Source organism: Hibiscus syriacus, unplaced genomic scaffold, assembly GCF_006381635.1.
Source record: "Hibiscus syriacus cultivar Baekdansim isolate YM2019G1 unplaced genomic scaffold, ASM638163v2 tig00116964_pilon, whole genome shotgun sequence".
Classification (NCBI taxonomy): domain Eukaryota; kingdom Viridiplantae; phylum Streptophyta; class Magnoliopsida; order Malvales; family Malvaceae; genus Hibiscus; species Hibiscus syriacus.
Window position 1 is genome coordinate 2,778,750 of NW_024063489.1, and position 13,296 is coordinate 2,792,045.

Here is a 13,296-nt window from a genome sequence, read left to right on the forward strand (position 1 = left end):
GGGACGTTTCGGGGACGACATTTACCTCAATCCATCACACTGTGCCGTCCATTTCTCCACCACTGCGAAAATCTTCAACAGTCGTCACAGCAGCCACCACCAACCGACCAGGTGATTCTCCTCCTCTCCTCCTTTCTTCACTTTCTTCTCCTTCATTTTTCCGTTTGTTGCCTGCTATGGTTGGACAAGATTTGCTGATTTGGGTTCATGGCAGTGGCGGATGCACTAAGCCCCTAGGGGTCAAGTGCATCTTTATTATTTAAGGAAAAAGTGAAATTTAGTATAATATGTTAAAGAAAAATGGAAGAAATTTTTTTTGCACCCCCATTATATTTAAAAAAAGGAAATTAAAATTTTGGACCCCATTTATAAATTTTTGAATCTACCATTGGTTCATGGTTAAACATTGATGATGATGGATTACAAGATCACGACTTCATGGGACTTGAAATTCCCATGGATGATCTTTCTGACTTGACTATGATGGTTTGAGTTGCTTCTTTGTATAGATTTGTTCATTATACCGTTGACAAACAAAAGTATAACCACTATCAGCAAGAGATTACTGTTTTGTGGATAGTTGTTTGGCTGTCCGGTCCATAACTAGGTTACATAGATTCTTTATAGGCTCCTCCCGAAGTTGATTTTCAAGTGAGCCCATTTGGATGTCTTGAATTTTTCTCTTAAGTTGACGACTTCGACTATAGAGATATTTTGTTCCTAGAAGTTAGTATGTCTTAGCAATAATATCTCGGCAAAAATGCATCTTGACTGTAGGTTATACAAATCAGAGAGTAATGCATTGTATATAATTTTGACTTTATTTATAATTTTTTACATCTATTTATAATTTTAAAATTATTTTATATGTTTCCCTCGTACCATATAATTTTAGAAATTGATGTTTCCTTTCCATGTCCATGTCCATGTCCCTGTTTCCATCCCGGTAACCGTATCAATGCAACATTGCTGCCTTGCTGGGACAAAAGCTGCCGGCGCCAGCCACCGTCATTCTTACCCGCCGTGACTCATTTACCTTTCAAAATGTCCCGTCCTCCTATTTTCTTTCCATTGTTAATTGTGTTTTGACCATTATTCTGTTTTTTTACTTGTTCTTTTATTTTAATTTTCTGCACTCTAACCAAGTCCCACCTCGGATAACGAAAGTCCTTTTTTTTAATATACCTCAAGTTCAGCAGCAGTAGCGATAAAAAGAGAGAAAAAAACCAAGTGCTTGTCTTAGAACTTTTACTTTCACTTGCACTTCTTGTAATTTCGAAACTACAGTTCTCGACTTGCTTCATTCTATTTTTCTTCTTTTCCTTTTAGCCTAATACTGTAAGCGAAAAAAATGTTTCCTCTGAAAAATTCCTGTGGTGTTAAGAACGACAGTCCGGTCACTTTAACGGAGGGTGATGATTCCATCAAGGCTTTATCAGAGAGAAAATCAATGGAAGCCTGTAAGAGTCACAAGGAAGCGGAAAGGAGGCGCAGGCAGCTTATCAATGCCCATTTATCCACTCTTCGTTCACTCCTCCCCAACACCGCCAAGTTTCTTAACAAAACATAGTATACTGCTGTTGCGGTTAGTGTTGTTTAGTTTGTTTGTTTGTTTTGAGAACAGACGGGTAAGGCTTCGTTGCTGGCGGAGGTTGTCCATCGCGTGAGGGAGCTAATGAGGCAGGTGGAAGACGTAGGGCGGCGCGACTGTAACTGTTGTTGTAATGACAGCCAACCGGAGGTCGACACGACGTGGCCGTTTCCCGGGGATTGCGGCGAGGCGGCTTTGAACTTTTCTGACGAAGAAGAGAAGTTGTTGAAGGTGACGGTTTGCTGCGAGGATAGGCCGGGTTTGAACCACGATTTGAGTCGTGTGATCAGGACGGTCCAGGCTGAGATGACGACGGTTGGTGGGCGGACCAAAAGCGTTGTGGCGATGCAATGGAGCGGTGATGAGGAGCAGATTGGACTATTGAAACGGGCTTTGAAAGATGTGGTGGAGAACTGGGTTTCTAGGTTAGCCCAAGAAACCGGACTTAAACGGGCTCGAACTTTTGGGTGGGATAGTGAACTGGTCATGGTTTTTGGTAGGCTGAGCGAGGCAGTATTTGGTTTCGTTGGTAATAAATAAAAAAAAAATTAAAATATTATAAGGTTAAATTGAATGTATATATATAAGATATACTCTCAGTTGGTGATATAAAAAAAATCCTAATATTACTTAAATTTTGAGTAATTTGTGATGTTTTATTATAGTATATAGATAAAGACGTGTCTTCAAGTATTGCTAATTGGTTTTCCTCAAATTTGATTATTTTTTATTGTTTGAAATGGCCTGGTTTATCAGTGAGTATAATCATCTTCAACAACCGTAAATTCAAGGTGTATGAGCATATATACTGATGAATGTTACTATAATTAAAATATAAGGATTAAAAATTATTAAATTAAAGTATGAAGACTTAATCACAACTTGTGCATAGTTTATGGGCTAATCCAAAAAATTGACCTAAAAAGAAACACCGGGGATGCTGTGCACAAAAACAAACCAAAATCAAAATCACAGCCAAATTTACAGAGGGAAAAAAATCGGAGGAGACGAATCGGAAGCCGAAAATCATGATCTCCCAGTTCTTCGTGCTCTCTCAGCGTGGCGATAACATTGTTTTCCGCGATTGTCAGTTCCTTTTCTTATTTTCTCTATGGATCTAAATTTCATTTTCTCTTTTTTTATATTTTGTTCTCTCATTGGAATCTCGGAATACATGGATTGGAATGAGATCCTTAATTTTGGATATTTTTATCAGTAATTTGTGCGACAATTGAGCTTGTAGATCTGAATTATTTCATATCTTATTCTTGCTCTGTTCAGTTGAATAGAAAATATTTGATATAAAATAGTCCTTCTCCATGCTGCATTTTGAAGTATAATTGATGCTAATTAAGCTTTTGATTTTTTTTTTGTTTTCAACCTTGGTTCTCGAATCTATCTAGATCAGCATCTGGTTCTTTTTTTTTTTGGGATAATTTTTTTTATTTATCCAAGTAAGCAGTGATTTGCTACAATCATGAATCACGCAGAACTGTTTCAAAGAACTATACAAGTGTGCTCCAGTCTATACAATTTGTCTAACTCTCTATGTTGTAGAAGGTTGTTGAATAAATAATTGGTGTTGATTCTAGCATCTGTCAATATGATCTTCACCATTTCCTTTAGCTTGCCAATCTGCTCTTGCTCAGTTCTCTGCTTGTTGATAAATTGCCTATTATTCCTCTCCCTCCATATAAAAAATCCATGAGCATTCCATGCGAACTGTAAATTAATGGTAATGAGAGCCTTCCCTATCAGTTTTGTAATTACCCAATTCAACTCCTGCTGCCATAAGGATGCCTTTGCAAAGAGCATAATTGCAGCACTTCCCCCCGTACCACCCTTTAGTATGTGCCTCAATTTCTTCTTTACTGATAAACTGATGACTTGATCTTTGGATTGATTTTGCATGTTATATTTTTGTAAAATCAATAGGGATAGTTGGCTTGGAAAGCTATATAGCAATTCTGGATACTGAAATTCATTCTGCCTATGGACATTTCTTGACCTTCATTTGAATTTACAGTTGGTATTTGGCCCCAAAAGCAGCAAAATTCAAGAGTATTCTCAGCAAGGTTGGGTGATAGTCCTTTATCAACCGGGTGTTTGAAAAATTGCTTTGCTAAAGCTACTTCAGACTGTCACCCTCCTGTTGGTAGGATTGATGACAATGGACTGTCTTCTTCTCAAGGAGGGAAACAAAAGCTCGGAACTAATTCTGTAGTGCAGACAACACCAACTTTACCTATCGCTGATATTGTTCAGGATGGAACCAAGGAGCATCATGAAAGGGTACTCCCATGAAAGTTTTCCGAAGTAACGAGAAGGAGAAAAAATGAGTTTCAAAATTGGTCGAAGGATGGTCATCCAAGAATCGGAAATGGGATCAGAAATGGTTGTTTCACGATTTTTATCGAAAACCTTCCAGAGATGATCCATTGGAAGAGACTTGGGTCTATTTTTGGCACACATGGTCATGTTATTGATGCCTTCATTCCTAAAAAAAGAAACTCGAAAGGGGTCCGTTTTGGGTTTATTCGGTATGCAACTATTGAAGAAGCAAGGAGAGCAATCTCAAAAATGAATGGCTCTCGTATCGATGGCAGCAAAGTTGGCGTTTCTTATGCTAAATTCAAACCTCGACATTCCTATTGGAGGAAGTCCTCGTCAGGTGTTCTTCGCAAGTCCGGGATGGAAGATGATTCGAGGAAGAATCATTATAAAGTTGAAGGTGTTATAGATGAAGAAAAACTTCAGGTGTGAGCAATTGTCTAGTGGGGTGGTGCAAGGACTTTGTCAAAATTGGTCATCTCGCTAGACAAATGCAAGCGAAGGGCCTCACTGGCTTTACCTTAATGAGCTGGTAATGCGATTTTAATGATTTTCGAAGACAATGCTTCATTGAGAAGTGTGAAGAACAATAAATCAATTATTCTCGCAGAGTGGTTCTCCATAGTCGAAGCTTGGTCAGAGAGTTTGGTAATGGAGTGTCGTCGAGTATGGTTAGTTTGCGAGGGTGTTCCTTTTCACGCATGGAATTGGAATACTTTCAAGAACATTGTTGATAAGTGGGGTTTATTACTAGCTATCGACGAAAGTTGTCAGTCTCCATCATCTTTTGATCGGGCAAAAATTCAAGTCCTCATAAAGGCTGATGCGAGAATTGATGCGATGGTGGAATTGAAGGTTGGTGACAACTTCTTCAAGGTCATGGTGCATGAGATAGAGCCTTCATTCAAACCAAACTCTTGGGCTCCTGAAGAAGACGAGTCTCATTAGATCTTGTCTCTTCAATTGTGGTTTTGTTTTTATCTATATGGTTGTAGGTGTTGCTTTTAATTTGCATTATGTTCTGTTGCGTTGTTTTAATCCTACTGCTAGTGGTGTAATTAGAAGGTGATTAGATTGTGGCTTTGGATGAGGATATATAGGGTTAAGGTGTTTGTTGTAATGGTGTACATCACCATGAGAGGATATTCCGTGGTGTCTTTTGTATCGGGTATTATTATCAATAAAATTTGAGGTACTCTTTTCTTCCTTCCAATGTTCGTTAACATACTTTTAGTATGTGAACGAATACGAAGGGAGTTTTTAATGAGACCTCCAACTTCTATCAAAAAAAAAAAAAAAAATTATTGATTATAATTTTAATTTAAACTTGTTCGGTTCTATTGAATGCAAAGATCTTTACAGCCCAAGACATGACACTGATTGAATGATTTTTACTGCAGATCGAAGTGAAGTAGCAAAAGGAAGTGCAGAGATTTTCTTCCGGAAAGTGAAGTTCTGGAAAGAGGATGGACAAGAGGAGGCACCCCCTGTCTTTGTAGGTATTATATTACTAGAGAATGTAATATCAGGCCGTATGCCGGCTGAACAAATTGTATGCAGTTAATTGATATGCTTAGTTTTTAGATTTAACCACCTCCTATTTTTTTTTTTAACCAATGACTGGTATAATCCAATGCACATTTTACTTGATTGTATAGCATACAAGCCGGTGCAGTGATCTAATACTTCCGTATAATTTTTTTTTCATCTATAGAATGTGGATGGCGTGAACTACTTCCATGTGAAGGTTGTCGGGTTGTTGTTTGTTGCAACCACAAGAGTTAACGTGTCACCATCTCTTGTATTGGAACTTCTGCAAAGAATTGCTCGTGTCATTAAAGATTATTTAGGGGTTTTAAGTGAAGATTCACTGCGGAAAAACTTTGTTCTTGTATACGAATTGCTTGACGAAGTCATTGTAAGTTCTTTTCATACTAAACCTTTCACTCTGTATATAATATTTTGGGTTAAATGCTTTCTACTCTTAACCAACTACCAAGGGATTACTGCATTATGACTTTGCTTAAGAATTCAATATGAGATTATCATAGAATGCATTTTAGAATCAAATTGTACCTCAGAAAACTTCACATTTCTCTTCAATGAAATGTGCTTAAGTGTAACACCCCCAACTCATATTCGACCCGAATACAAGTCCGAGATGTCACATTGACTTTTCAAACTTTGATTCTTAAAGAATAAATAGAGCAATTTAAAACTTTCATTAAAGCAAAATACTTTAATTTACATAAAAGATACCACTTAATACAAAATCGATCAGAGCATTCGTAATTAACCACTTATTACATACCAACACTCTATACAGAACAAAATACCTACTTTGTCAATTATTTCTGATCTGATTTCTTAGTAATGTTGTTGTCCATGCCACTTCTATTCTAAATCTTCTTATTTCTTGGTACCTACGTGTTAATCACTTACACGCTAAGCCATAGACTTAGTGAGGCAATAAATGAATATGCAACAATATCTTCATGAATATGTATTCTTACCATTTCCTTCATGACATTTCAATATACATGTATCTATTACACAATAACATATATAATCATATCATGCATGTACGAAACTTACCTTCTTGTACCACTTTCACTTTACTTTGTATTTCAATTGTCCATGTATATTATTGAGAATAGAGGTATGTGAGTACATTGAGGTTGTGCACTAATGCTGTCACCACAACTCGTATCAATTCTCTCATGGGGCACCGAACCTTAGTTCAGTATTTGTCCCGAAGTATTGTTATATATATCCCGTAGGACCACTACATCCCGAAGGACTATTATACCCTCGACTCTTGGCATGCCAATTACACCTATAGCTCATATCGTATCTATGGGCATTATTCTTATATTTCATATGTTCATGTACTCATGTCATTTCTCTTGTGATCATGTAGCTCATGTCACTTACTTCATGTCATGTTCTCATATCACATATCATATCACATGTGTGTTTGAATCTATTCATATATATACATCATTTATCCAATCACATGAACATATATATGCCTTATGCATGTATTACAATAATTATCATGTATGTATGTTCACAACTATTGTACTATGAAAATCAATATAGGGATTAGACTTATCACAAGTCTTATTCCATTATACTATACATATAGTATGCACTCACCTTAGCTTTGCTTTGATTCGATTCTATTCCTTTGATCGTTCCGGAATAAGCTTACTTTTAGTATCTACATAATCACACATGGATCTATATCAGTATTATAGCTAATATACTCTAATAGTTCACTCTTTAGATTAAGATAAATGCCAATTTTCTCTTTTAATGAAGGCATGCATCGATGCACTACTTGTGCATCGGTGCATAAAATGCATTCGATGTTTTATTATTAATGGGATGCATCGATGCACTAATTGCATTCGATGTTTTTATTTTAAAAGAGTGCATCGATGCACTACCTGTGCATCGATGCACTACCTGTGCATCGATACACCTTCAAACAATTTATGGGTTTTAACCTTGATGAATCGATGCACTCTGCCCAGAATCCTCTTTTTGAACCCGAAAATTCATTCATTTTGGATTAAATCTTTCATGTTTAATCCCCTTTTTCATTCTTAACTCTAGTACACATCCTTAAACCAATTTATACTTATTTATTTCATCTTAAACCTCCAAATCCCATCCTTCATATGTAATTCAAGAATTACATCAATAATTCAACATGTTTGAATTCCACTTTTAACACTTCGTATATCTTAACTAGATTGATGACAAGTCAAATTTAACTTTCAATTTTAGTTATGAACTCTATTCCAAGATTTCATTTAAGAACTTCAAATCTTAAATCTCTCCTAACTCCATCATCCTTTGATGTTAAGATAACTTAAGCTTTCCTTAAGCTTAGTTATCATCTAATAATCAAAAACCAATCTTAAATTTAACAAGAAACTCAATAATCAGAAATCTTACCTTTGCTTTGGTTCACACGCATAAGGAAGAAAGAAGAAGAAGAGAACTCTAGAAGCTTTGGGTGTTTTCTCCCCTTCAACCCACGTGTATCCTTATATATACATACTTATCCTTTCTTTAATTATTTTTCCTTGCAATTACTCTATTGTCCTTCCATTCCTTCTTCCTTTTAATTCCATCCTACACAATAATTTACATGTAAATCTTTATACTATACATTCATTTTATTTTAACAACCAAATTCTGAGACTTTACAATTTAGTCACTAACCTGGTATTGAGGATGTTACATTAAGCCTTTTTTAACTCCGGTAAAGCATTTACTGTTAGCTATGCAATTGTTCTTATGAAAAGATATTAACAGGCCCTAGTATCTTTTTTCTTTTTCACTAGGACTTCGGTTATGTGCAAACAACGTCTACTGAAGTTTTAAAATCTTATGTTTTTAATGAGCCAATTGTGGTTGACGCTGCACGTTTGCAGCCTCTTGGCCCTGCTGCCATCTTTATGGTATGATGAGACTACATGGTTATCAGCCTTCATATAAATTGTACTCCCATATTTTATCAAAATGCATTTGTGATGTAATTTATTAGTTAATGTTGGATGTATGCAGCAAGGAACCAAAAGAATGCCAGGCACAGCTGTTACGAAGTCTGTTGTAGCAAATGAGCCTGGAGGTCGGAAAAGGGAGGAAATTTTTGTTGATATAATTGAGAAAATCAGTGTCACATTTAGCTCTAGTGTGAGTAACTGCATTTCTATTTTAATTTGGAAAATTTTAAAGGGTTATATTTCTAGTTATTAGACATTTTTATAATATAACACATACAGTTATTCCTCATTGGTTGAGTTGGTGTTCAGACAAGTTGGGTTTCATTAATATTTTTTTGGATTAGTTGAGTTATCTTTTTTTCCTCCTTAAAACTATTTTTACCTATATGATTATTAATTCCATCTCTTTTTAAACAAAATAAAGTGAAATAACTATAGTTTTGTCTATTTCCAGTTGATGAATTTTTCATAAAAAAATTTGCAGTCCATAGACATGTTCAATAATGTTGTGCACAATTAAATGAACTGTTGTTAACCAAATTAATGATATTTGAAACAGGGGTATATACTGACTTCCGAGATTGATGGCACTATTCAAATGAAAAGTTATCTGTCAGGAAATCCAGAAATTCGGCTAGCTCTTAATGAAGACCTGAGCATAGGAAGAGGAGGTGGATCAATCTATGGTACTGCCTTAACTCATTCGTATAACTTTTGTTTTATATAATATGTATATTATATTGAGAGTTGTCTTTCTATAGAGTTGCTGCCTTCAAGTTTTCATTGCAAACAGTTGAACAGATATGTGGGAAAGTATACTTTTATCAATAAGCACTATTTCCGTTTATTCGATTGCTTTTTGGTTGATGAAAATTTTTCTTTGTTTCAAGAGGATTATTTGTATATGATATTTAGTCATGATTCTCTATTGCAACAATTATTTTTTTATGAATCTTCTTGGCAATATTGGTTTAACCTACTATTTTGTATCTACCTTTCAACCTCTATTTCAAACCAATGATTTTTCATTCTGCTGGGTCTACTTGATGTGGCAGATTATAGGAGTTCATCTGGTTCAGGCGCTGTGATACTAGATGATTGTAACTTTCATGAATCAGTGCGTCTTGATAGTTTTGACATGGATAGGACTCTAGCTCTGGTGAGTGAATTTCAGTTGATAGCGGCTAGAAAATTTTGCAGATTAGAGAGATATATTTGCAGTATTTAGTTTCATGTTTCTTTATTGTTGTTCAGGTACCACCAGATGGTGAATTTCCTGTCATGAACTACCGAATGACACAGGAATTTAAGCCTCCTTTCCGTATTAACTGTTTAATTGAAGAAGCAGGACGACTTAAAGTGTGCTTTTCTTTCTTCACTTCCATGCATTATGATGGTTTCATTATGTTTCTTCCGTATAATCCATGAGCATGTAATATTTCCTAAAATAATAATAAGATAAGATGAACCTATTTCATGTACAAATAATTCATTCAGTTCTGATATAAATTTGAAATTGTAGAACATTTTTTCCTGGTTCCAATCTTTATTCTTTGCTATTCAAATTTTAGGCTGAAGTGATTATTAAAGTACGCGCAGAGTTCCCTTCAAACATCACTGCAAACACAGTTGTTGTACAGATGCCACTTCCTAAATATACTACCAGGTATTTTCCTTTTCTCCGGACGATGTCTCGTATGGTGGGACAGATACATTCCAATGGGTTACATCTTTTAGACTTGGTCTTTCAGAGCTAGCTTTGAGTTGGAACCTGGAGCTGTTGGACAAAGAACAGATTTCAAAGAAGCAAACAAGAAACTTGAATGGGGGTTGAAGAAGGTATTTTTTTTTACAGATGCTTTGAGAAGATTTCACTCTCAAATAATTCAATTATATGGTAGATTTTTTCTTCCGATCTAATCATCATTTTGTGGTGTTCAACAGATCGTTGGTGGATCTGAACATACACTTCGTGCGAAGCTGACATTTTCACTGGAGTCACATGGTATGCATTATCCATATCTTTTTCTAAATTTCTTTTTTCTCAACATGATGAATTCAATTGAGGAAATGTGTTAAGCTCTTTTTTCATTGATGAAATATTTATGGTTTAATTCAGCAAACATCACAAAGGAAGCTGGACCAGTTAGCATGACTTTCACAATACCATGTAATGTTTCAAGGCTACAGTAAAGATACTCGTACCGGTAGTTTCCTTTCAACAGATCGTTGGTGGATCTGAACATACACTTCGTGCGAAGCTGACATTTTCACTGGAGTCACATGGTATGCATTATCCATATCTTTTTCTAAATTTCTTTTTTCTCAACATGATGAATTCAATTGAGGAAATGTGTTAAGCTCTTTTTTCATTGATGAAATATTTATGGTTTAATTCAGCAAACATCACAAAGGAAGCTGGACCAGTTAGCATGACTTTCACAATACCAATGTATAATGTTTCAAGGCTACAGGTAAAGATACTCGTACCGGTAGTTTCCTAGAGGATTGAAATTTCTATATTTTGGCTGATAGAAGCAAAAGGTCTAACGAATCTATGATAAAGCTTGAAACAGAAGAGACTTAAAATGAATCTATGACCTTGTTTAGGATTCATAAGGCTGGCCCATAGCAGCCCTCTCTGTCTCTCTTTAACAAAAGTGCATTTGCATGTTCGTAAAATTTATCCACGTAGATCAGGGTTGTCTTCTGATTAGTCAAACCAACTCCAAAAGATTTTCGACGGCACGTATTACAAGGGTTCAAAACTCAGCAATGTATCTAACCCTAATTTACTGTTTTAAAATATCTTTGATACCCTATCGCTCTGCTGTTGCAGGTGAAATACTTGCAGATAGCAAAGAAATCCAGCTCCTATAATCCATACCGATGGGTGAGATACGTCACTCAGACAAATTCATATGTTGCTCGAATTTTTTTTTTGTTTTCACTGGTTTAAACATTTTTGTTGTCATGTAGCCAAGTTTACCTGATTTCTATGTTAGTGGTCTTTGTATCGCCAAGTACAGTTTTCGTATGTTGTGTTTAAACCAATTCGATATTTGTGGAAATTATCTATCAACGCTTTAAGTTTAGAGCTGTTCAACTGTATTTGAAATATTGTATTCTTATATTTATGTATGAACGTGTCAAAACACATGTACTTTTGAGTCTTATAGGACTTCAAAATGAACGTAAACCACCGTGAGTGTTTCCCTCGGCTAATACTTGGGCTTCATTACTGGACCCATTCTCAGGCATTGTGTGAATGTTACAAAATTAGGGGCTTTAGTCCTCAAGTTTCCAACACCCATAATTTGTCTGGCTTTCCATTTTAATAAAGTCAAGTGCTTTTGATCACACCCAATAACCTAGCACATCTTGGTGCTTATTTTTCCTTTAAATATTTTTTTCCAAGTTGGGTTTCCAACGACTAAAGTTTAGCCATCAATACAGTTGTCTTTCATAGAATGTTTGTTTTTGGTTCAACGCCCTTCGACAGAATTATGCTGTTGCGGTCAAAGTTTTAAAAATAAAGTTGTAATACTAAATTACGAAATTGGACACTTTTTGAAATGTGAGAAAATAAATAATATAAACCTGGGTGACTTCGTTTTCAAGAGAACAGCTTCAACTCTGCCTATTCCATTATCTTATTTTATCACAATTTTAACCGTCAAATTTGTATAGTTTATTATGGATAAACTTTCTTCTTCTTCTTCTTCTTTTACCATTGCTTAGTAATGAAATGTAGCATGATGCCAAAAGAATGAACCATTGTGGTTCGACTCTATTTTGACCTTCTACCTAGTTGGCTAAACCCTAAACCATTTTTCAACAAACCGCATATTGACAGCACTTGTGTATTAATAATATTACTTCATTAAAGATCAAATGGCATTATTATTATTACAGGAAAATTATTTGATACATACACATCTTAATATTAAACTCTAAATTTTAAAATCCTAAATTTTAATTATAAACTTATAAATCTTAAATAATATAAATAACATTAAAAAAAGCAAGGTTATTTAAGTTAAAATTTATACCGTCTATGCATTAAATGTTTTTTATTATTATATTATTTTTTATATTTTATAACTTTTTCAATATTTATTTTTAAAAGAAGAAGATTCAGTTAAAAGAAATAATAATATGAAAAAATTAGAAGCTAACCAAAATATTGAGACCTGCATATACTCGAGTTTTCTATATACCAATCTACAAGGAGCTAAAGTGGAAGTGAAGCTTCTTCTTCTGGCTTTTGCTTTGTTTTAAAATCTGTTGTCCGATGCCAACATTTTCCATATGAATGTAAATGCTTTTACTTTCCAATGCTGTTCCAAAAAATGTCTTATTCCATTTCAGTTACTCAAAATAGCAATTTGTTCTTTTTAGCATCCTTTTATTCCTTTGTCCTTCTAAAGTTATCCCATGCTTTGGTCTAAAGCTTTGCTATATATTTTTATGTCATGTCCCGAAGCGCTTTGGCTAACTATTTCATTACTTTTGTAAAAATTCCCTTGACATGAAATTTGATGGTCCCTACGCTTTTTTATATGTCTTCTTTAACTAGCCAAAATTTTATCAATGGTTATTACCGAAATGTACGTGATGATGTCCAATAAGTATGATGGGTCCTTAGGTTAAATGTGAACTGTTCATATCTTTTAATGTGGATAAAGAATTATTATGAGACAATAATAATCAAAGACGAGCAGGGATGGAATCAACATATCAATTCAACGAGACAAAATATAATTAACAATAGAAATTGAAATGGATAAAATCAAACTAAATTAAAACTAGCATGTCTAAATAGGTATTTTTCTTATATATATCTTTTAATAA

At 34.8% G+C, this 13,296-nt stretch overlaps 2 protein-coding genes across 2 annotated transcripts; both read left to right on the forward strand.

The window, feature by feature from the left end:
- Positions 1-1,351: 1,351 nt before the first annotated feature.
- LOC120190948 (transcription factor AIG1-like) lies at positions 1,352-2,131 on the forward strand. The gene is made up of 2 exons (XM_039193955.1): positions 1,352-1,553; positions 1,626-2,131. The coding sequence occupies exons 1-2, from the start codon at positions 1,352-1,354 to the stop codon at positions 2,129-2,131; spliced, it is 708 nt and encodes a 235-aa protein (XP_039049886.1).
- A 384-nt stretch (positions 2,132-2,515) lies between these two features.
- On the forward strand, positions 2,516-11,460 carry LOC120190962 (AP-4 complex subunit mu-like). Its single transcript, XM_039193967.1, has 13 exons — positions 2,516-2,677; positions 5,323-5,417; positions 5,637-5,840; positions 8,281-8,397; positions 8,504-8,632; positions 9,002-9,128; positions 9,498-9,601; positions 9,697-9,801; positions 10,014-10,108; positions 10,194-10,281; positions 10,387-10,447; positions 10,843-10,916; positions 11,282-11,460. The coding sequence occupies exons 1-13, from the start codon at positions 2,620-2,622 to the stop codon at positions 11,399-11,401; spliced, it is 1,377 nt and encodes a 458-aa protein (XP_039049898.1). The 5' UTR covers positions 2,516-2,619; the 3' UTR covers positions 11,402-11,460.
- Positions 11,461-13,296: the final 1,836 nt, after the last annotated feature.

Coding starts and splice junctions, on each gene's coding strand:
- LOC120190948 (XM_039193955.1), top strand. CDS start 1,352: ATGTTTCCTCTGAAAAATTCCTGTGGTGTTAAGAACGACAGTCCGGTC. Junction 1,554..1,625: donor CCTCCCCAACACCGCCAAGT/TTCTTAACAAAA, acceptor TTTGAGAACAGA/CGGGTAAGGCTTCGTTGCTG.
- LOC120190962 (XM_039193967.1), top strand. CDS start 2,620: ATGATCTCCCAGTTCTTCGTGCTCTCTCAGCGTGGCGATAACATTGTT. Junction 2,678..5,322: donor TAACATTGTTTTCCGCGATT/GTCAGTTCCTTT, acceptor TTTTTACTGCAG/ATCGAAGTGAAGTAGCAAAA. Junction 8,398..8,503: donor GCCCTGCTGCCATCTTTATG/GTATGATGAGAC, acceptor GGATGTATGCAG/CAAGGAACCAAAAGAATGCC.